Below are 23,772 nucleotides of genomic sequence, written 5' to 3' on the forward strand. Positions count from 1 at the left end.
GTCCTTCAGGCACTCATTCTTAGGAACGGAGGCTGCCGGTTACAGCGGTTATTACCAGGGCGCGTCAGAGGGTGAGTATATCCCTATTTTTTATTTTTATTCTTTATTTTACACATGAATATGGATCCCAGGGCCTGAAGGAGAGTTTCCTCTCCTTCAGACCCTGGAAACCATCCAGGATACCTTCCGATACTTGTGTCCCATTGACTTGTATTGGTATCGGGTATCGGTATCGGCGATATTCGATATTTTTCGGATATCGGCCGATACTATCCGGTACCGATACTTTCAAGTATCGGAAGGTATCGCTCAACACTAGTGGCCAAAGAACACATTTTTCTAGACCATTTTTTTTCTACTAGCGTTGCAAAAGAAATAATTGGCATCAGCCATCTTGTTGCCATTTGTAGGCCAAAGAAACAATTTTTCTGGATCACTGTGTGTTTTCTAGTAGTGTGATAAATAAGTAATTGGCATCAGTCTTCTCATTGCCTTTTGTAGGCCAAAGAACAATTTTTTTCTGGTCTGCTTTTTTTCATCTTTTAGTTTCAATAAGTTTTATTTTGAAATATGAAATCGCTCTCCCACGCAGGGGAGCACGTATTGTTATCTCAATTACCGATCTCGGTTTATCAAAAGGGAAGACAAGACAAAGGTAGGGGTAGGGTAGAACACAGGGAATGCAAATAAGTAATCCACGTTACACACTGCATCCATATAAGTATCTCTATAGATGATGTTAAGCACCCACCCACAGAGTCAGCAGCACGATAAATTCAAATCTGGTTAAACATGGGTTATGAGATTACAGTATCATTACCATAGACCAACTCATGGGAGAGCACAATATCACATATTATTCTATTCTATCACAAATATAGAACTATTGATCTCAGAGTTAAATATTAATCCAGATTTTATCCAACTCTAGACACTGAATCACTAAGGGGATAGTCGCAGAGCCAGGTCCAATTGTGCTTTAGAATTTAGTCTAATCCAAGGGTTCCATACTTTAAAGAAAGAGTCCTAGTTCTAGTTCTAGTTGCTTCTATTCATTCATATAACATGATGGTGTTCTTTCTTTCTTTTACTAAAGATATCGAAAGTGAGGGAGTTTTCCATTTCGTCGCATTATGGATCTTGGTGACCATACACAAATAATTTACAAGTTCGTGAGAGTTTTTTGAGAATCTCAGGAGCCTAGTTCCCAACAAAAAGGCAGGGTTCTAAATCAATCGATCCACCAAACATTTTCTCTATTAGGCATTTCACCTTTTTGCCATAGGTCGGATACAACTGTACAAGTTCACCAGATGTGTTTCATATCACCCGATGCCTTGCACCCTCTGAAGCATTCACCAGAAACACTTGAGTAGATGCTATGGATTTTGTCTGGGATGTAGTATGCTCTATGTAGAACTTTCAAGGAAGTCTCTATAAGGGACATTTGGTGACTTTCTCTTGACAATGTATCACAGCTGAGGTGCCATTCATCTATTGACATGTTAAAACCTAAATCCTCTTCCCATTGTAACATGTATTTTAGTTTTCTATCATCGTGTGGCGGGCTAATGGTGGAATAAATCAGTGAGATTGTTCCCCTATCCAACTGATCATTTAAACACTTATCATCAAGGCTTGTTACCTGGAGAGGGGTTATATTTGGGAGAATTTGCTTGGCAAAGTGGAATATCTGATTTATTTGCATAGTTTCTCTGACTGGGGGCTCATATTTTTGACAAATTCCTGTCTATTAAGTGAGACATTGAATGGGGAGCAGAGATGCTTAAGTATATAAATTCCTTTTAACGTCCACCATGAAAAAAATTGTGACTCAAGGCGTGGTTGGAACATGGGATTGTGTAATATAGTAGTCAGTGGGGAGGGATTAGATTGCAGTCCATATTTAAACCGCACTTTCCTCCAAAGGAGTAGTGATTGAACTGTAAAAGGCGCTATAGTTATTAGACCCAGTGGGATCCACTCTGAAGACCATATTAGGCCTGGCAGTGATGATGGTTTGTAAAGAAAAGATTCTAAAAGAACCCATCTGGGTTTATTATTGCATGTGCAAGTACTGATTAATTGAGCGATCTGTGCAGACTTGTAATAAAGTTTTAAATAAGCAATAGGCCTTTCATATAGTAATTTGAGACAAGTTTAGGAGAAAACCCATATTCCAATAGGACCGTAAAGAGATATGACCAAGACAGCGTATCGAATGATTTTAAAATATCCAGGGCCAATAGTAAGAGATGCTTTCAGTGGAGATTAGCTGTGTGAATGATATTTAATGCCCGTCTTATATTATCTGGCAACTGTCTCATTGGCATAAAACCAACCTGATCCCGATGAATGAGATAAGGAAGTATTTTGTTAATCCTATCAGTTATGATAGATGTAAAAATTTTAAGGTCGACATTTAGCAGAGAAATTGGTCTATAGTTTTTTGTTAGTAGATGGTCTCTCTTGGGTTTGGGGATCATGGTTACGTGCGCTATATAAATCTCGGGGGGCATTTGCGAACCATTTAAAAGGGATTTACAAAAGTTTTTTATATATGGAATGAGTGTCTCACTAAATTTTAGACAATAAATTGTCGTAAAACCGTCAGCATCCGGTGCCTTTCCTTTTTTATTTTTTTTACTTGTTGAAACTATTTCTTCTTCTGAAATGTCTAATTGAAGTTGCGGGGGCGTGGATTAAGTAATTTTGGGCAGGTGAAGGTTATGGAGAAAAGACTTCCGTAGTAAAGGAAGGCGAGGTTGCGGAGCGGAGTATAAGCTCTGATAGTGCGTATGAAAAGTATTATAGCGTCAGGGTGTGCCGAAATCTGCCCATTAGGATCTTTTATGGAAGATATGATGTTGAGTGACTATCTTATTCTAAGCTTACGAGCCAGCATCTTATTGGGTTTATTGGCCTGTCTATAAAATTTGGCTTTAGTCCAGGTTAAGGCCCACTCTGTGTTGGTAGTGAGAATAGCATATATTGTAATTTTGTATCTTGAATTGGTTTCGTTAAAAACAGGAAGGTAGAGAGTTGGTTAGCCAATTCTAGTTTTAAAAGTTTATTTTCCAATCTAGTCTGTAACTCAGACCACTCTTTTTTTTTGTTGGCCGCTAATTTGATTAAGGAGCCGGTGATGTATTTTTTTTGTGTTAGCCAAATCACTCCAGGTGAAGACGCTCCCGTTGCATTAATTTAAAAAAAATTTAGTTAAGTCTTCCTTAATAAAGGTAATATTGACAGGATCTGCCAGTAAAGACTCATTTAATCTCCATCTATACAGCCTGGACATAGTTATATTAAATTTGAAGACTGAAATAATCGCATCATGGTCTGACCATGAGGAGGGTACATGACGTGTATATAAAGCTGCTGGGAGCGAGGTAGCTGTTGTCAATTGAAGATCAATTCTAGAGTATGTCTTATATGCTGGAGAAAAGTATGTATAACCCCTTGACATCCCATTCAATTCCCTCCACAGGTCCGTTAAATGGTTCTTTCTCAAAAGACTAAGAATATTTTTCCTCTCTACTTTAGCGACATCAGAGCATCTCTCGGCACTACTATCTAAGGTTGGGTTAATAGTAAAATTGAAATCGCCACACCATATCAGGTGATGAAATGAGAGCGTGTTGAGTTTGGATAATATAAACTTAAAAACTGAGAGTTGGGCTGATGATGGAAGATAACTATTCACAATACAAATATTCTGTCCCTGTAATATTCCCTGTAGAATAAATAATCTACCCTCTTGGTCTGTGTAAGAACTATCAGGCTGTCACGGAAAACTGTTATTAAGGAATATAGCCACACCTCTCATTTTATGTTCCCATGTGGATATAAAAAAAAAAAAGAATAGGCGGAATTAAAATACTTCAGACATGAAGAGTTCAGACAAAGACACGTGACAAATAACAAACATCTAACAATAAATGGGCAACAAGCCCAATTCTAATCTGGAGGCCCTTCTTAACAACAGCAATCCAAAATTCACTATAGTTAGTTAACATGTATTAACCCCGCAAGCAAAACCCCGGTTTATATTAAATTTCTATGCCAGTTGATACCAACCCAGACAAACAAAACAAGGTCGATCACAACTGGCACATCTACTATATACTTGTCTAAGGGTCACTTCCGTCTTTCTGTCTGTCCTTCTGTCTGTCTGTCTGTCTTTCACGGATATTCATTTGTCGCTGCCTCTGTCTGTCATGGAAATCCAAGTCGCTGATTGGTCGCGGCAAAGCAGCCACGACCAATCAGCGATGCGCACAGTCCGTAAGAAAATGGCTGCTCCTTCCTCCCTGCAGTCAGTGCCCAGCACCCGCATACTCCCCTCCGGTCACCGCTCACACAGGGTTAATGTCGGCGGTAACGGACCACGTTATGCTGCGGGTAACGCACTCCGTTACCGCTGCTATTAACCCTGTGTGTCCCCAACTTTTTACTATTGACGCTGCCTATGCGGCATCAATAGTAAAAAATGTAATGTTAAAAATAATAAAAAACCAAAAAATCTGCTATACTCACCCTCCGTATTCCGCCTGCGCGAGAAGGACCTGCCATGACGTCACGGTCATGTGACCGCGACGTCATCACAGCCCCTGCACGCCTGCGCGAGAAGGACCTGCCATGATGTCATGGTCATGTGACCGTGACATCATGGCAGGTCCTTCTCGCGCAGGCGCGAAGAAGCTGCGGTACCATGGGACAGGCAGGGACAGCATCAGGAGCGCCAGGAGCAGGTGAGTATTTCATATTCACCTGTCCACGTTCCATCCGCCGGGCACCGCTCCGTCTTCCCGTCCTCTTGCAGTGACTGTGCAGGTCAGAGGGCGCGATGACGTATTAGTGTGCACGCCGCCCTCTGCCTGAACAGTCAGTGCGGAGAGACGGGACGCTGAGGAGCAGCGACGAGAGGTGAGTATGTGATTTTTTTTTTATTGCAGCAGCAGCAGCATTACATTAGATGCTGTATGGAGCATCTATGGGGCCATAAAGAACTGCATGGAGCATTATATGGGGCATCTATGGGGCCATAACTGCATGGAGCATTATATGGGGCATCTGTGGGGCCATAACTGCATGGAGCATTATATGGGCATCTATGGGGCCATAACTGCATGGAGCATTATATGGGACATCCATGGGGCCATAACTGCATGGAGCATTATATGGGGCATCTATGGGGCCATAACTGCATGGAGCATTATATAGGGCATCTATGGGGCCATAACTGCATGGAGCATTATATGGGGCATCTATGGGGCCATAACTGCATGGAGCATTATATGGAGCATCTATGGGGCCATAACTGCATGGAGCATTATATGGGGCATCTATGGGGCCATAACTGCATGGAGCAATATATGGGGCATTATATGGAGCATCTATGGGGCCATAAAGAACTGCATGGAGCATTATTTGGAGCATCTATGGGGCCATAACTGCATGGAGCATTATATGGGGCATCTATGGGGCCATAACTGCATGGAGCATTATATGGGGCATCTATGGGGCCATAACTGCATGGAGCATTATACTACATGACTGGGCAAAATACTACGTGACTGGGTAATATACTACGTGGACATGCATATTCTAGAATACCCGATGCGTTAGAATCGGGCCACCATCTAGTATTACTATAAAAGGATCAAAACAGCCAAAACTGATAATATTCAAATAGAACCAGTGAGAGTCATCTGCATGGATTAAACTATTAAAGCATAACAGAGATAACCAGTAACCAGAATGTCCAACACCCATAGGCTACATTAAACCCATGAGAGTCCTTTGGACACAAGAAAGTAGGGGTTTCACCCTAAAGTTAGACATATGCTGTTTGATGTAGGTCAAGTAGCATTTAAATCTTGACGTCTTGTCCTAGGGACTACTGTCCATTCCCTCGTAGGCCTTGATTGTCGAGGTGGTAGTGATTGAGGGACATCCGGCTCTGGAATACCAACTTGGTTTAAGGCTAGATTGCCTTCTTCTAATGACCTGCACTTATAGGTCTTATTATTTGCAGAGAAGAGTAATGCAAAGGGGAAACCCCACCAATATTTAATCCAAGCTGCTTGTAAGGCAGCAGTGGTCTTAACTTTCTCCTCCTGGAGAGAGTAGCAGGTGCTATGTCTGCAAAAATACGAACTGTATTTGGTAGCCCGAGCAGCGTGGAAAGTCCTCATGCCGCCGTTAAGATCAAGTCTCGCATTTCCTCATAATGTAGTTTAAGGATGACATCTCTAGGGTTATTGTCTGATCGGGGCTTTCCCACAGCCCTGTGTATTCTAGTAATATGCAGAGCTGGATCTGTTTGTGGGAGTAATGCAGCAAAAAGCGTGGTGGCCGTATCTTTAAGGGCTGGGATATCCTCTCGTATGCGCAAGGTACCCCTGCGGGATCTGTTTTCAAAATATTCACATTTCAATTCTAGTTCATTGATATGCTCCATGTGCTGTTTTAGAGCCCCCTGATCCTCCTGTAATGAATCTGCCACAGCATCCATCTTTTCTTCTAATGCAGATGTACGGTGAGCAATATCCTGCAACTGTGACTCTGACAGTCAGCATAGCGAGGCGAGTTCTGCTTTAAAAGTATCCTGCAATGCTTTAATTAGCTCTGCTGTGTGTACTATAGTAACCCCCTGTGGGGAAAAGTCATCCAAACTTGCTGCAGTATTTACCTGCAGTGTAGAAGCGGGAGGAGTGGGAGGAGCTGTAGTGGCAGTGGCCATCTTTGAAGCAATGCCTTCTGTGAGGAGATCAGTAATCAGACAGATTACCCGCTGTGCAGGGCCTCCCTTCTTTGGCATCACATACTTTGGAGCTTCTCGGTATGTAAAGACTTCACCGGTGCTAAATTCGCCTGTACCAGATTGCCAAGCCAAGCTGTCAATCAAAGTACTGACAGCTTCAGCACACCCCTGTACTGGATTGGACGGCCTTGGATGCGGAGGAGATAAGAGGGGAGTAGAGAAGGAGATCTTGTGAGGATCGAAGGTTGCGTGTAGGTAAGTAACAGAGACCATGTCGCAGATGTATGGAGGAGACTGGTTGTGGATGGCTTTGTATGTCATAGTAAGGGTTTTGAACTGAAGTCTCTGGATGATAGGAAGCCAGTGAAGGGCTTGGCATAGGGGAAAGGCTGGGGAATAGTGGGGAGACAGTTAGGTTAGTCAGGCAGCAGAGTGTAGGATGGATTGGAGTGGTGCCAGAGTGCTAGAGCGGAGGCCAAAGAGTAGGAGGTTGCAGTAGTCAATTTGGGAGATGATAAGGGAGTGCACTAGTGTTTTTGTGGTTTTGTTGTCGAGGAATGCTCGGATCCTGGAAATATTTTTGAGTTTGAGATGGCAGGAGGAGGCAAGGGCTTGGATATGTGGCTTAAAAGAGAGGGCAGAGTCAAGGATCACCCCAAGGCACCGAGCATGCGGGACTGGGGAAAGTGAGCAGCCATTGACATTGATGGATAGGTCTGGTGGAGGGGTAGAGTGAGACGGTGGAAAGATGATGAAATCTGTTTTGTCCATGTTCAATTTTAGAAAGGAAGCAGAAAAGAAGGCCGAGATAGCAGACAGACAGTGTGGGATTTTGGTGAGTAAGGAAGTGATGTCAGGTCCGGATAGGTACATCTGCGTGTCATCGGCGTAGAGATGATACTGCAAACCGTGGGATTCTATGAGCTGTCCCAGGCCAAAGGTGTAGATGGAGAAGAGTAGGGGTCCCAGAACTGAGCCTTGAGGGACACCGATAGACAAGGGGCGAGGTGAAGAGGTGGTGTGGGAGAGGGAGACACTGAAAGTTCGGTCTGTTAGATATGATGAGATCCAGGATAAGGCCAAGTCTGTAATGCCAAGAGATGATAGAATCTGTAGCAGAAGGGAATGGTCCACAGTGTCAAAGGCAGAAGACAGGTCCAGGAGAAGGAGGACAGAGTAGTGTCACTTGCTCTTGGTGGTTAGTAGGTCATTGGTGACTTTAATTAGGGCAGTTTCAGTTGAGTGATGGGGTCGGAAGCCAGATTGTAAACGGTCAAAGAGGGAGCAGGAGGAGAGGTGGGAGGACAGTTCAAGATGGACATGCTATTCCAGTAGTTTTGAGGCATAAGGGAGAAGAGATATTGGGTGATAGCTAGACACAGAGGATGAGTCGAGGGAGGGCTTTTTGAGGATGGGTGTGATCTTGGCATGTTTGAAGGATGAGGGGAAGACACCAGTTGTGAGTGAGAGGTCGAAGAGGTGTGTTTGGGTTGGGATGAAGACTGTAGTAAGGTTAGGGATGAGGTGGGATGGGAGCGGATCAAGCGTGCAAGTGGTGAGATGTGATCTAGACAGGAGGGTGGAGAGCTGATCTTCTGTCATGGTGGAGAAGCTGGTTTTGGAGGAACAGGGTTGAGCAGCTAAGAGAAGCATTGGGTGCTGCGGGCCAAAGCTTTATCTGTCCAGGTTGCCTCCTCATCCTACATCGCTTCTTCTACCGCCTCCTCATCTGGTCACAGTAAGATCTGCACCACCACCAGGGGGAAAACAACAGCAGGCTAGACTTAAACTCCTCTGTTTGGGGAAAAAAAATCACACAATGCACAGGAGCTGTGGACTGGCATCAGTCCAGCTGACAGATGAGTGGTTGGTGCCGGTGAACCTCAAGCTTTGCCTGATGGTGTGAGATAATGAACGAAGCTTTGGGCCTAGCCAGTTTGATGTACATCCCTTGCCTCACGTGTGTGCTGAACTTGGTGACGCAGAGCTTCCTAAAAAACATGCTCTGAAAGTGTGAGCAGTATGTTCTTGTTTTTGGTGTTCCCACCCAGCTGCTGTTCACCTGTCTGCCTTTCCGCTCACTAGCTGTGAATTGGCCCAGCTCCTTCTGCTCCTCTTCCAGACATCCCCCCAAGGAAACCCATGCAAAACATGCGTTGGTACTGCCATTTGTGCTGATCCACATGGGTTATGATGGGTAAGATGGTCCCTTTTATTTATCTTTTATAACATCAGTCTCTTCAACTCTGCACTTTTATAGCACTGTAGTGATTACAATACTTACTCTGATCTTTATTTAGAAGCAAAGTGGTTTCCATGCATCCGCTACTGGCTTGTCAAATCTAACTTACTCATACATTACAAGGGATTTAAAATCTATTCACTGGCACTTTAGTACTTGATGTGTAATAAATGTAGGGGAGAAGAACGGGCTGTGGGTGCTGACAGGGCACTGGGTCCGGAACTGCTGAGGCCAGGTCTACTGTTGCAGGGGGGAAGGAGATTGAGGATGGAGCAGACCCTTGACCTTTGTAGAGGGGGCATGGGGAGCCAGAGAAATATAAGAGGGTTTGTGCGGGAAAAGAGAGGGGCTTTCCGCCAGAGAGAAGTCAGTGAGGAACGCAGCTGAGCAGCGGTTAGTAACAGGCTGCGCGGCAGCGATAATGCTGGGTGCAGCAAGGACTCTCAGACCTTGTCGGGCGTGCGGAGAAGCATACACCTGGTGGAGAATTGCTGTGGATGACCCTTGGCTGTGCCGCAGCAAAATGGACTAGGGGCTCAGACCCTCTGGCCCGCTGCAGCCAGAAGGAGATCGACTTGTTAGGTGGGGAAGCCAGAAGAACGCAACATCAGCCTGAGCCAGCAGCCACCCAACCCAGGAGAAGAGACAGACACCCGAGTCACGCTAAGTGAAATTGAGACATATATATACTGTCACCTTAAGTTAGTTATCCTTTCCCTTTGTATCCCTCGGCATTCATCTGATTTATTCTGTTACTCCCTGCGAGGCGGTCTATCCCTGTAATAATTAAACCAGTAAGCCTCTTTCACACATCAGTTTTTTGCCGTCAGTCACAATCCGTCGAATTTAAAAAAAACGAATCCGGTGACTGATTCCACCGGATCCGTTTTTTTCTCATAGACTTGTATTTGCGACGGATTGCGACAGATGGCCTCACATTTCATCCGTTGTTCGCCGGATCGTCGAAAATTGTTTGTCTGGCAGCCGGAGACAATGGACAAAGTAATGTTTTTTGTGTCTGTCGAAAAAACGGACAGCGACGGATCCGTCGCCATCCTTCGTTTGCTCGAATGGAAGCCTATGGGCACTGGATCCATCAAATGATGGAATCCAGCGACGGATTCAATTTTTTTAACTGAGCATGCTCCAATTTATTTAGCCAGATCCGCTAGTTGGATGCGTGGAAAAAACGAATCTGTTGCATCAATTTTTCACAATCTGCGACGGATCCGTCGATCGGCAAAAAAAATGATGTTTGAAAGGGGCCTAATTGTTTACCCCTGTGTTTACCCTTGCTCTGTGCCTCTGTGTCACTGCATCCAATTACCTGTGTTACACTAACATAGCTATGAGAGATCTATCGTGTTGTCTCTTTTTCAGATGTGCCATTAGTGGACAGAGTGCGTTTATGGTGTTTATGTATAGCTGACCTGCATTACCCACCACATAATTGTGGATCAGCTACTACTATCACCTGTGTCTTTTCTATTAACTTTTTAAATCATGTTATTCGATTTTTGTTTGTGTATTGTTTTCTTTATGTATTTCTTAATTCATTTATTGTGAAATTTATTTATATTGGTGGACTTTGACTCCATGTCTCTTGTAGGAAAATATATGTTTGGGAGTGTCATTACAAATATTCATATAGGCTTTCTTACCTTTGGGCAAGTGGCCATGACACGTTAACATATTGTTATATAATGTTGATTGTTCAGTTCAGGCATTAACAAGATAGCAGTCTCCACTAGCAAATGTTAGGGTACTGTCTCACAGTGGCACTTTTGTTGCTACAACGGTACGATCCGTGACGTTCCAGCGATATCCATACGATATCGCTGTGTCTGACACGCAGCAGCGATCAGGGACCCTGCTGAGAATCGTACGTCGTAGCAGATCGTTTGGAACTTTCTTTCGTCGCTGGATCTCCCGCTGTCATCGTTGGATCGGTGTGTGTGACACCGATCCAACGATGCGTTCGCTTGTAACCAGGGTAAACATCGGGTTACTAAGCGCAGGGCCGCGCTTAGTAACCCGATGTTTACCCTGGTTACCATCGTAAAAGTAAAAAAAAACAAACAGTACATACTCACATTCCGGTGTCCTTCAGGTCCCTTGCAGTCTGCTTCCCGCTCTAACTGACTGCCGGCCGGAAATTAAGAGCAGAGCACAGCGGTGACGTCACCGCTGTGATCTGCTTTCACTTTACGGCCGGGAGTCAGTCAGAGCGGGAAGCAGACTGCAAGGGACCTGACGGACACTGGAATGTGAGTATGTACTGTTTGTTTTTTTTTACTTTTACGATGGTAACCAGGGTAAACATCTGGTTACTAAGCGCGGCCCTGCGCTTAGTAACCCGATGTTTACCCTGGTTACCTGGGGCCTTCGGCATCGTTGGTCGCTGGAGAGCGGTCTGTGTGACAGCTCTCCAGCGACCACACAACGACTTTCCAACGATCACGGCCAGGTCGTATCGCTGGTCGTGATCGTTGGAAAGTTGCAGAGTGTGACAGTACCCTTAGGCTACGTTCACATTAGCGTTAAGCTAATGTGCGTCGGGTTTGCGTCGGCGACGCAGCGGCGACGCATGCGTCATGCGCCCCTATACTTAACATGGGGGACGCATGCGTTTTTTTTGTTGCGTTGTGCGACACATGCGTCTTTTTTGCCGCAAGCGTCGGACCAAGAAAACGCAACAAGTTGCATTTTTCTTGCGTCCGATTTTCGGCAAAAACCGATGCATGCGTCGTAAAACGCAGCGTTTTTGCGTGCGTTTTGACGCGTTTTTGCGTGCGTTGTGCGTTGCATCGCCGACGCAACGGCGCACAACGCTAGTGTGAACGTAGCCTTAGACACAGTTCCTGACTGTGTGTCACAGCTATTATCTGCAGGGTATAGGGAGGTCTCACGGTGTGCTCCATACAACTGCTCCCGACATGCGTCGCACATGTGCGGCAGATGTCGGTAATTGTTTAATAGAGACTGTACTGATTTCATACGTTATATTTGCTACTGTGATATTTTTCTGTTGCATACATACTGGTACATAAGTTTCACTACATTCTTCATTCTGATTCTGTAAATCACTGCGCTTATTTTAAGGTATTGCTGGGTTACATCTGAGTTACCTTTGAATCAGTACCTGCTAAGAATATATACCTGTTATAGAATGAAATCTCTACTGATATTCATCAGTGCATCCTACTTAAGCTTCTTGTGTTAGTAGCAGTTTCTATCTACATTTTACTGAATATTTCATAATATTTTTTTTAATACAGAACTAGATGCTAGAAGACAGAGTAGCAATGAGATCCCTCCTTATTCATCAAATGAATGGAAAGTATCTGTATTGACTGGAAGTGCTGGAACGTCAGCCAATGTAACACTGTGGGTGTATGGAAGCAAAGGGTCCACAGGTCCTATCACTCTTGGGAAAGGCAGCAAAGATCATCTCTTTCAACCTAGACAAGAAGACGAATTTAAGGTAATTACAGTCAACAGATAGAAAAGACCTTCACCCACATTTTTTCTTTCTCTTTATGACTGCTTTGTGCAAGTATTGTAATAAGGTGGTAAAATAAATATTCTAGACTAGACTAGACTAGTCTGCCTACAGCTGCTAAAGAAAAATCATCTGATATAAAAAGTAAAAGGAGAAGTATGCGCTTTGTGATGCATTGCAGGACATTATCCATGAAGATCTATGATCAGGCGCAGGTCAGTTTACGCTGAGTAATAAAGAAACACAGTGGTCAGGAGATTTCTATACATCCCATCCACTCTGCTGGAACTGTAAGACGCTGCGTATTTCACTCAGTGAAATTATGCCTCATCAAAAACTCATTGTGGGCACACAGCATTACAGTCTATGGGGCTGCTCACATGTCCAACTTTTTTTTTTCGTACCATGTGTCCACCAAAAAAAACACGGAGACAAATGTGTAGTGGGAAATCTACTCGTCAGCCATGTAAAACACTTACAGTGGCATGTAAAAGTTTGAGCACCCCTAGTCAACATTACTGTTTGTGAACAGTTGAGTAAGATCAAGATGAAATTATCTCTAAAAGGCCTATAGTTACAGATGACACAATTCCTTTGTATTTTAGGCAAAAATAATAATATATATTGTAATTTTTACATTTTAAAAATTACGAAAAAGAAAATGGGCTGATGCAAAAGTTTGAGCACCCTGTATGGTTAGGAACTAATAGCACCCTCTTTTCAGCTTGTAAACACTTTTTGTAGCCAGCCAAGAGTCTTTCAATTCTTATTTGAGAGATTTTCATCCATTCTTCCTTGAAAAATTCTTACTCTTCTGTGAGATTCCTGGGTCGTCTTGCATGCACTGCTATTTTGAGGTCTAGCCAGATTTCCAATGATATTCAGATCAGGGGACTGTGAGGGTCATTGTAAAACCTTCAGCTTGTGTCTCTTGAGGTCGTGTATTGTGGATTTTGACGTGATAGAATCATTTTCCATTTGTAGAAGCCATTAACTACATCACAACTCCAAAGCATGTTTGATCCACCCCCATGCTTAATGGTTGGGGAGATATTCTTTTCTTGAAATTCTGTGCCTTTTTTTCTCCACCCATACATTTGATCATTGTGGCCATTGAGTTCTATTTTAACCTCATCGGTCCAGAGGACTTGTTTTCAAAATGAATTAAGCTTGTTTAGATGTTCTTTTGCATGCTTCTGATGCTGAATTTTATGGTGAGGATGCAAGAGAGGTTTTCCTCTAAATCTTCCTTCAAGGCCGTATTTGTGCAGGTGTTTCTGAATGATAGAACAATGTACCACATCTCCAGATCAGCTTAATCTTTCCGAAGTTCTTTTGCAGTGAAGTGGGAGTTCTGATTTGCCTCTCTAGCAATCCTATGAGCAGCTCTCACTGAAGTTTTGCTTGACCTTCAAGACCTTATCTTGACCTCCACTGTTCCTGTTAACTGACATTCTTAGTTAGATTTCGAACTGAGGAAAGGGCAACTTAAAAACGCTTTACTATCTTCGTATAGCCTTCTCCTGGTTTGTGGGCTCCAACCATTTTCATCTTCAGAGTGTTAGGCAGCTGCTTAGAAGAATCCATGGCTACTGTTTTTGGCACAAGGTTAGAGGAGGCTGGATTTTTACAAAACTGGGAAATTTGTGTAGCGCCCCCACTGCCGAAGGGCCGAGGGGTACCCGGTACCGGGCCTGTGAGTCTCTGCTCTGGGGTTGTCACGGTGGCTAGACCCGGTCCGTGACCCTGCTGAGGGACGCACAATGAAAGGTGATGGTATGGTGCTGATGTTACGGTGCGGTGTAGTGCCGGTCGCGGTCAATAACGAGGACACCAGGTTGCAGTCTCTTTACCTCTTTACTGAAGGCTTCTGAGTCCTCAATCCGGAATACGGTTAACCAGGCTGCGCAAGTCCGGCCGGTCCGATGGCACCTCCAGAGTTCCCTTTGCAGGTGGAAATCTGTGCCTACCTTCCTGCGCTTGTGTGTTGTGGTCCTCCCCTGCTGTGCTTACGGGATAGTACCCACAACTGTTGTGTCTGTTTCTCGTGTTCCCTCACAACTCGATTCTGATGTTCTCCCTCTACGTCCCCCTGATCTTACGGTTAGGACGCACCCGTATGACGGGGAGGCTCGGAGCTCTTCCGGGACTCTAGCGTCGCCCCACTCCTGTTGTTACCCCGCTTGTGCCTTCCTGGGTCTGGGTGAGACAGCCCGCCTGTAACTGACTGTCCTGCCGTAGGTTTGAAGTTTGGCCTGGAGCTCTATACTTCCTCGGCGTTCCGGCCACCGGTTATGCGCCTCAATAGGATGTTGCCTCGTCTTACAGCACGACTCCTACTGGTATTCTCCTTGTTGCGTTGATCTCGTTTCTCACTCAGCACAATAAACTTCGCTTCTTATCCTTTCTTGGGGTACCGCCGCTATATCGTGCAGGCATGGTCCCGTAACGTTCTCTCTGGTTGCTAGGCCTCTGTCAGGATCCCACCCCTGACAGGGACCCCTCTGAATCTTCCCCTACAACACCCTCTGCCACAAGGTGTTGCCTGGTTCCAACCCAGTCAGCTTTCTTTCTAACTTCCTGCCTAACCCCCAGTTTTACCAGATTGTGAGGAGTGGCCTAATGAATAGAACCCTTAGCTCCCCCTGGAGGCCAGACTGTGAAATGTATTGGTGTCTGTGATACCTGGTCAGATGAACTCCTTCAGTGCCATCAGACGTACCATAGCCCCCCTTAGCGGCGGAGCCACAGTACTGCAATGACCAGGACTCTGGGGCGCTGCACTTGCATCACTTGGCCTTTCCTAATGATAATAGTAAACAAGCCATAACCCTAACAGGCTAATTAATGTCTGAAATCTTGTTTAAACTTATCTGAGCACATAAATCTCCAAGAGTGCCCAAGCTTTTGCATCAGCCCATTTTACTTTTTGTAATTTTTAAAATGTAAAAAATGACAATATATATATTTTTGCCTAAAATACCAAGTAAATGGGTCATCTTTAGACTTTAGACCTTTAGACCTTTAGACCTTTAAGAGATCATTTCATCTTCAATTTGCTTAACTGTTTACAATAACTGTAATTTTGACCAAAAGTGTCCAAACATTTACATGCCACTGTACCTTACTCTACATGACTTCCAGTGATTGTTCAGCCAAACTAATACTCTACATTTTATTTTGAAAATCACAGTCACACATTTGCTCTTGGGTAAAGTATTAGAATAGATGTTACCAAATAGACAATAAATAACTAGAAAGCAAGTTTCAGTGATAAGTAAACCATATTATTTACTTGTTATATGTTTTCAGGTGCAAATACCAAGTATTGGGAAACTTTACAAGATCAGGATAGGACATGATGGAAGTGGTGATCATCATGAATGGGAGCTTAAACAGGTACGGACTTCTACAAAGCATAGATTTTCAATTTTTCTAATATTAGTATTTTTTAAAGAAAAAACAGACAGCAGATAATAACCAGTTCCACAAGAGAGGAATGGAATAAGGCATAAGACCAGGATGCAATACTTGGAAAAAGAGAGATCCTGCAACTTAATGGATAGAAAATTTTGACTTCTTCCAGTGTAACTTTGATTGCATAAAATATTTTACATCAAGTCATATGCTGAATATTTACCGTAATTTTCTTTCAGGGAAATTCAACTGTAAAAAATGTTTTAATTGCCAGTGTTGTATGCAGTATTTTGTGATGGTGGGATTCATAGACACATAGAAAGACACAACAGACCCAGATATTTTTTGTTAGACTTTATAAGGTGTTAACCACATGGGTACATGTAGAAAGCTATGGTAGCCAGCACCCAGAAGGCACAAATGTCCTAAGGTGGCAGATTTACCTAATACATATGCTTAATAAATATAACAATGGTACCCAAATAAAATAATGCCAAAACTTCCAATATTAATATTGCATTCAGTGTCTGAAAATACTATAATATGTTGCATAGATAAATATGGATACAATTCCCAGAAAGATCCCGCTTTAGGCTTTGTATGTCTGGATAGTTCCACATAGTGTTCAGATAAATGTATTGCATTAATTTATAAGTTATAACATATAATATGTTATAGAACACCCTGATAAGTGTATACATTTCTTAAATAATTCCATAGACCATACATATTTTGTCATTCAGTGGCAAAATGCATACTATGCATCTCCTGGATAATACTATATGGAACTTAGCAGTGGCCTAAATAGAGTCTGATGGGCCCCGATGGAAAATTTGGATTTGACCCCTCTGCATGTTAGTCAGATGTATAGGCCTTTGTATCATTCAAAATTCTATAAGGTCATACCTGTTGCCCCACCTCCCCAATTATGTACTAATGTCCCCATCCTGTACTAATGTCACCTATTCTGGACCCCTTCCAGGTATGTATGTGCCCCATTCTGGGCCCTTTTCTTGCATATATCGTATATCCTGTATCCTGGTTTATGTGTCCACCATCTTGAGTTTATCTTGGTATATATGTCCCCCATCTTGGGCTCATCCTGGTATATATGTCCTCCATCTTGGGCTCATGCTGGAATATATGTCCCCCATCTTGGGCTTATCCTGTTAAATATGTCCCCAATATTGGGCTCATCCTGGTATATATATCCCCCATCTTGGGCTCATCCTGGTATATATATCCCCCTTCTTGGGCTCATCCTGGTATATATATATATCCCCCATCTAGGGCTCATCCTGGTATATATATCCCCCATCTTGGGCTCATCCTGGTATATATATCCCCCATCTTGGGTTCATCCTGGTATATATGTCACCCATCTTGGGCTCATGCTGGTATATATGTCCCCCATTCTGCCACTGTTCTTTAATGCATAAAAAAAGCAATTCTGCTCACCTTCCTCTGCTCCCACACCACATAAAGTCCTCTTCTGTACTTGTTGCTTAGGCCAGCAGCCGACTTCAATGTGCAAGTGATGGGCAGCACATAACATCACTGCCATGTGCTTCCAGTGACTGGCACGCTGACGTCAGCTGCCAGCTTCTGATTGGCCGCCAGTGTGTATCACAGTATTTGTTTTTCATGTATTTCAATGCATTTCAGCTGAATGTCCTCGTGCCCGATCACGGTCGCGCTCTCTGCGACCCCGATTGTTGTGCCCTGGAGCTTAGATAAAATGTGCATACAGAGAGGGCCATATATTGCCAAAATTAAAACTGCAATACAAGCCCAAACATAGTACTCATTTGAATACCGCACACCAGCTAGTCCACCGTCTCACACAAGAGGACCACTTCCTACAAGTGATATAGACGATAATGGGCATGACTAAACAGACAGTAGGAAGCCGCCTGTGCAGACTGGTGGAGGGACACCATGTAGTAAGGACAAACGCACCAGGACATAAAGTCTAGAGAAGCTTCTGTATTTGATTTGTGTCCCTGGGCCCTCATGTTTATAGTGACCCTTAATGACTTCCATGCCAGAACACTTGGAGTTTAAAGTTTAGTGATCTTTCTAGATTGCGAATGTCACTTGACCCAAAGTCAGCAGACTAAACTTTACTGTGCTTTCATTGACTAAAGCCATCAGTAGCTGGGTGACATTTCTATGCTAATCTCCAACATGGAATCTAACAGAATCTGGGTCTTTGTCCGGATTGACAGCAAGATTTATTAGAATGTAAATCCTTCATCTCTTAGAACTGGAGCTGCTATTCTGTCATCCCGATGTCACATCCATATAGTAGCTGTCTCCAAGATCTTAGCCCATGGAACAAAGATGCATATCAGGTAAATTTCAGGAGACATCTAGGGTACGTTCACATGGGGCACATAAGGCAGACAAGATGACTGAACAAGACTTAGCACTGGGATGCTTTCCGAATTGAGATTTGGTAAAAGAACTGAGCTGTTCTGACAACCCTGAAAAAGCGAGATCCATTACATCCTGCGCTAGAAAACAGCAAAACTATTTTTCATGTTTTTCATTAGCTCATCTTGAGGAATGATATTTTTATATGTAACCCATCTGCTTTGAGGAAGGTTTCATATTATTTAGCTGGTTTTTTTCCGAGTCTTTTGTTGGCTGAGCTAATACAAGCAAAAGGCCATAATTCTCCGAGGAAGTTTAATCTCGGAGAATATGTCATATTTTGTCTTAGCCGACCCAGTGACAAATACTCAGGGCCTAGATAGTCTGTGCTGCTCTTTTTTATTGCTTATGAAAGCTATGTCTTCTGGCAGCCTGGATTACAGAACAATACGAGCCTTATTGCCATGAAGGATGGGAGAGCTAGCACAGGGATAATAGCATCGCACAGTCGTACTTTATATTCCTTCTTCCCCATTGACTGCCTAAGCAGGTTAAGTCCTTTCTTCTCTGAAGAATGGAGAGAAAGTCAGCTTTGTACTATATTCCTGAAGGGGTACGCGGTCCCTGCGTCACAGCAATTTCTATCCTTATCACATTCCCTTAAAATCACCAAATGAGTTATTCGAGCCGACAAGGTATATTCGTCAACATACCGCTACAGCTTCAGTACTGAACAGAATGCGCTAACAAAGCCTTTAAGAATCCCATGAAACCAAAATGTGTTATAATAAACTGGTCTGCAGTAAGGAAGTAAGAAGAGCTCATGTATGACATAAAGGACGATGCATCCAAGTGGATCTGTCACCAGATTTCACAATATAACCTGCAGACATTTTGAAATAAATATCTCAGACTTGATGAGGTTGGTGTAATGACTTTTCTAAAACCATGTTAGAATAGCTGTATAATCTTTATGAAAAATGTTATGGATTGTTCATTCTAATATTAGATAGTGAAACTTTGCAAAAGGATCATATAGCCATTGTGATGTAGAATTTCAAAATAAGTTCACCAGCTCCATCAAGACTGGGATATCTGTTTAATACTATCCTGGAGCAAACCCTCCATGTTATCTGGTAGTTCTGAACTCTCCTGTTTGATGTTAATTTGGATCTATGGGTACACAATATACATTAGTATATTGGCTGCATAGCGTATTTGTGCACCTGTGTATTAATTTAATACTAAAGGTGTGCGGGCCCTATTTTTTCTTTTTTGTGAAACAGATTTCACAATACAGATGCAATACAGTACATTGTTAAGCAAATGAGGCTGGTGTAATTGCTGTGAAAAATTATGTCAGAATGAATGTATATGGTAATCATTTTTGAAAATGTTATTTCAATCTCTGCCCACTTAGCCGGATTGACTCTGTGTCCTTCATCCTTGGTGCTGCAGAAATTGCATACAAGCTGTCACTGTCGGCCAGGCTGGGTAGGCAGAGACTCAATACACTTGGGCTCTTGAGCTCTTTTAGTTTTCTGTTGGACTCATAAAATGTAAATTTTAATATCAGGATTATATATCCATTCTGAAATTGTTTTTCAAAGTAAATGAATGCATCAGCCTTATCAGGTCAAGTAAGCAGTTAGTATTGAGAAATCTGCTGACAGATCTGCCTTAAATATTCCTTAACTGATAAAAGAGCATAGTGACATTGCCAGTTTTTTTTCTTATACCAGAAATCTTTGTAGCTCCTGTAGATTTAAAGGGGTATTCCTATCTCCAAGATCCGATCCTAATATGTAATAGCTGTAGTAGTAATAATAATAATAATATTAACAAAATTCTCCAATTAGAAATGTACAGGGTGGGCCATTTATATGGATACACCTAAATAAAATGGGAATAGTTGGTGATATCAACTTCCTGTTTGTGACACATTAGTATATGGGAGGGGGAAAACTTTTCAAGATGGGTGGTGATCATGGCCGCTATTTTGAAGTTGGCTATTTTAGATCCCACTTTATTTTTTCCAATGGGAAGAGGGTCATGTGACCACCATATTATGGGTGTCAGGTCTGAGCATTCCTACATGAACAGTTTCCTGCAAAGTGGATTGGTTGTCGTGGGCCAGTTGAATGGTCACCAAGGTCTCCCAATCTGACCCGCTTAGACTTTTATCTTTGGGGTCATCTGAAAGCAATTGTCTATGCTATGAAGATACGAGATCTGCAGCATCTGAAACAATGGATACTGGAAGCCTGTGCTAGCATTTCTTCTGCGGTGTTGCTATCAGTGTGTCAAGAGTGGGAGAAAAGGGTTGCATTGACAATCCAACACAATGGGCAGCACATTTTATTTGTGGTCATAAACTTGTAAATAACTCATGAAAGAATAACGTTACGTTAAAACCAAGCACACCATTGCTTTTCTTGTGAAATTCTCAATAAGTTTGACGTGTCACATGACCCTCTTCCCATTGGAAAAAATAAAGTTGGATCCAAAATGGCCAACTTCAAAAAGGCCGCCATGGTCACCACTCATCTTGAAAAGTTTTCCCCCTCCCATATTTTAATGTGCCACAAGCAGGAAGTTGATACCCCCAACCATTCCCATTTTATTTAGGGGTATTCATATAAATGGCCCACCCTGTAGTATAGTTTTTCTGATTCTCTATGTCTCTTTCCTCATATGCAGGGCATTGCAGAACCTTAGGTGTCCATGGTTACGACCACTAAAATGGTGACTGTTAGCTAGTTGCTAGTGGTCGTAACCTTGGATACCAAAGTCCTGCAATGTCTGCACATGAGGAAAGAGACATAGCAAATCAGAAAAACTATACCACATTTCTAATTGGAGGTAATTGCTAGGATAGGATTTTGGAGATGGGAATATCCCTTTAACCCCTTCGTGCCATGCGCCGTACTAGTACGGCGCTGCCGGCACTGCATTAGTGCCAGCCGCAGTACTAGTACGGCGCCCCGATCACCGCGGTCTCACGCTGAGCGCCGCGGTGATCGGGTGCGGGTGTCAGCTGTATATGACAGCTGACACCCCGCAGCAATGCCCACGATCGGCGCTGTCGCCGATCGCGGGCATTTAACCCCTCTGATGCCGCTGTCAATAGTGACAGCGGCATAGAGGGGGATCGCGCAGGGACGGGGGCTCCCTGCGCTCTCCCACCGGAGCAGCGCGATGAGATCGCGCTGCTCCGGTGACCTGGAAGGAGTCCCCGGATCCAAGATGGCCGTGGGACTCCTTTCGGGTCATAAGATGACCCTGCTTGCCGGCGTCTGCTGAGAATCCTCATAGCAGGCGCCGGCAAGCCTCTGCAATGTGCCTGTGAGATCGATGATCAGGCAGAGTGCTGTGCACACTGTCTGATCACCGATCTGTGATGTCCCCTCCTGGGACAAAGTAAAAAAGTTAAAAATAAATTTTTCCACATGTGTAAAAAAAAAAAAAAAAAAATTCCTAAATAAAGAAAAAAAAAATAAATATATTCCCATAAATACATTTCTTTATCTAAATAAAAAAAACACCACACAATAAAAGTACACATATTTAGTATCGCCGCGTCCGTAACGACCCCACCTATAAAACTATATCACTAGTTAACCCCTTCAGTGAACACCGTAAAAAAAAAAAAAAAAAAAAACGAGGCAAAAAACAACGCTTTATTCTCATACCGCCAAACAAAAAGTGGAATAACACGCGATCAAAAAGACGGATATAAATAACCATGGCACCGCTGAAAACGTCATCTTGTCCCGCAAAAAAAAAGCCGCCATACAGCATCATCAGCAGAAAAATAAAAAAGTTATAGCTCTCAGAATAAAGCGATGCAAAAACAATTATTTTTTTATATAAAATAGTTTTTATTGTGTAAAAGCGCCAAAACATAAAAAAATTACATAAATGAGGTATCGCTGTAATCGTACTGACCCGAAGAATAAAACTGCTTTATCCTTTTTACCAAACGCGGAACGGTATAAACGCACCCCCTAAAAGAATTTCAGGAATTGCTGGTTTTTGTTCATTCCGCCTCCCAAAAATCGGAATAAAAAGCGATCAAAAAATGTCATGTACCCGAAAATGGTACCAGCAAAAACGTCAACTCGTCCTGCAAAAAACAAGATCTCACATGACTCTGTGGGCCAAAATATGGATAAATTATAGCTCTCAAAATGTGGTGATGCAAAAACTATTTTTTGCAATAAAAAGCGTCTTTTAGTGTGTGACGGCTGCCAATCATAAAAATCCGCCCAAAAAACGCTATAAAAGTAAATCAAATCCCCCTTCATCACCCCCTTAGTTAGGAAAAATAATAAAATTTAAAAAAATATATTTATTTCCATTTTCCCGTTAGGCTACTTTCACACTAGCGTCGGTACGGGGCCGTCGCGCTGCGTCGGCCCGACATACCGACGCATACTGTGCAAGCGCCGCACAACGGGGGCAGCGGATGCTGTTTTTCCACGCATCTGCTGCCCCATTGTGAGGTGCGGGGAGGTGGGGGCGGAGTTCCAGCCGCGCATGCGCGGTCGGAAATGGTGGACCGTCAGCACAAAAAAAGTTACATGTAACTTTTTTGCTGCCGGCGGTCCGCCACAACACGACGCAACCGTCGAACGACGCTTGCGACGTGTGTCAATACGTCGCTAATGTTAGTCTATGGGGAAAAAACGCATCCTGCAGATGACTTTGCAGGATGCGTTTTTTCGCCAAAACGACGCATTGCGACGTATGCAAAAAAACGCTAGTGTGAAAGTAGCGCTAGGGTTAGGACTAGGGTTAGGGTTGGGGTTAGGGTTTCAGTTAGAATTGGGGAGTTTTCACTGTTTAGGCACATCAGGGGCTCTCCAAACGCGACATGGCGTCCGATCTCAACGCGTTTGTTTGCGTTAAAAACGCATGCGTTTTTATAGAAAAAAAACAGAACACACACTGAAAAGTCACCCACCACCATCAAGGTGATAAAGGGATCCAAACCCTAACGCTACCCCTAAACTCATCCCTAACCGTTTAATGAACATTTTCTGACAGTCATAGTGCCACGTATTTCAGTGCCACGTATTTCAGTGCCACGTATTTCAGTGCCACGTATTTCAATGCCACGTATTTCAGTGCCACGTATTTCAGTGCCACGTTATTTCAGTGCCACGATATTTCAGTGCCACATATTTAAGTGCCACATATTTAAGTGCCACGATATTTCAGTGAAATACGTGGCACTGAAATATCGTGGCATTTACGTGAAATACGTGGCACTTAAATACGTGGCACTTAAATACGTGGCACTTAAATACGTGGCACTTATATACGTGGCACTTAAATATCATGGCATGTACATGAAATACGTGGCACTTATATACGTGGCACTTATATACGTGGCACTTATATACGTGGCCACTGAAATATCGTGGCACTTATATACGTATATACGTATATAAACGTATTTCA

At 43.2% G+C, this 23,772-nt stretch overlaps 1 protein-coding gene across 1 annotated transcript in view; it reads left to right on the forward strand.

Annotated features, from left to right (window-relative positions):
- Positions 1-23,772, forward strand: part of RP1 (RP1 axonemal microtubule associated) — a 729,254-nt gene that overhangs the window by 167,199 nt on the left and 538,283 nt on the right. Inside the window, exons 18-19 of the mRNA XM_077271713.1 lie at positions 12,290-12,495; positions 15,826-15,912. Coding sequence (XP_077127828.1) covers positions 12,290-12,495; positions 15,826-15,912 — 293 coding nt within the window. The remainder of the gene's footprint in view (positions 1-12,289; positions 12,496-15,825; positions 15,913-23,772) is intronic.

This window comes from Ranitomeya variabilis, chromosome 6, assembly GCF_051348905.1.
Source record: "Ranitomeya variabilis isolate aRanVar5 chromosome 6, aRanVar5.hap1, whole genome shotgun sequence".
NCBI lineage: Eukaryota > Metazoa > Chordata > Amphibia > Anura > Dendrobatidae > Ranitomeya > Ranitomeya variabilis.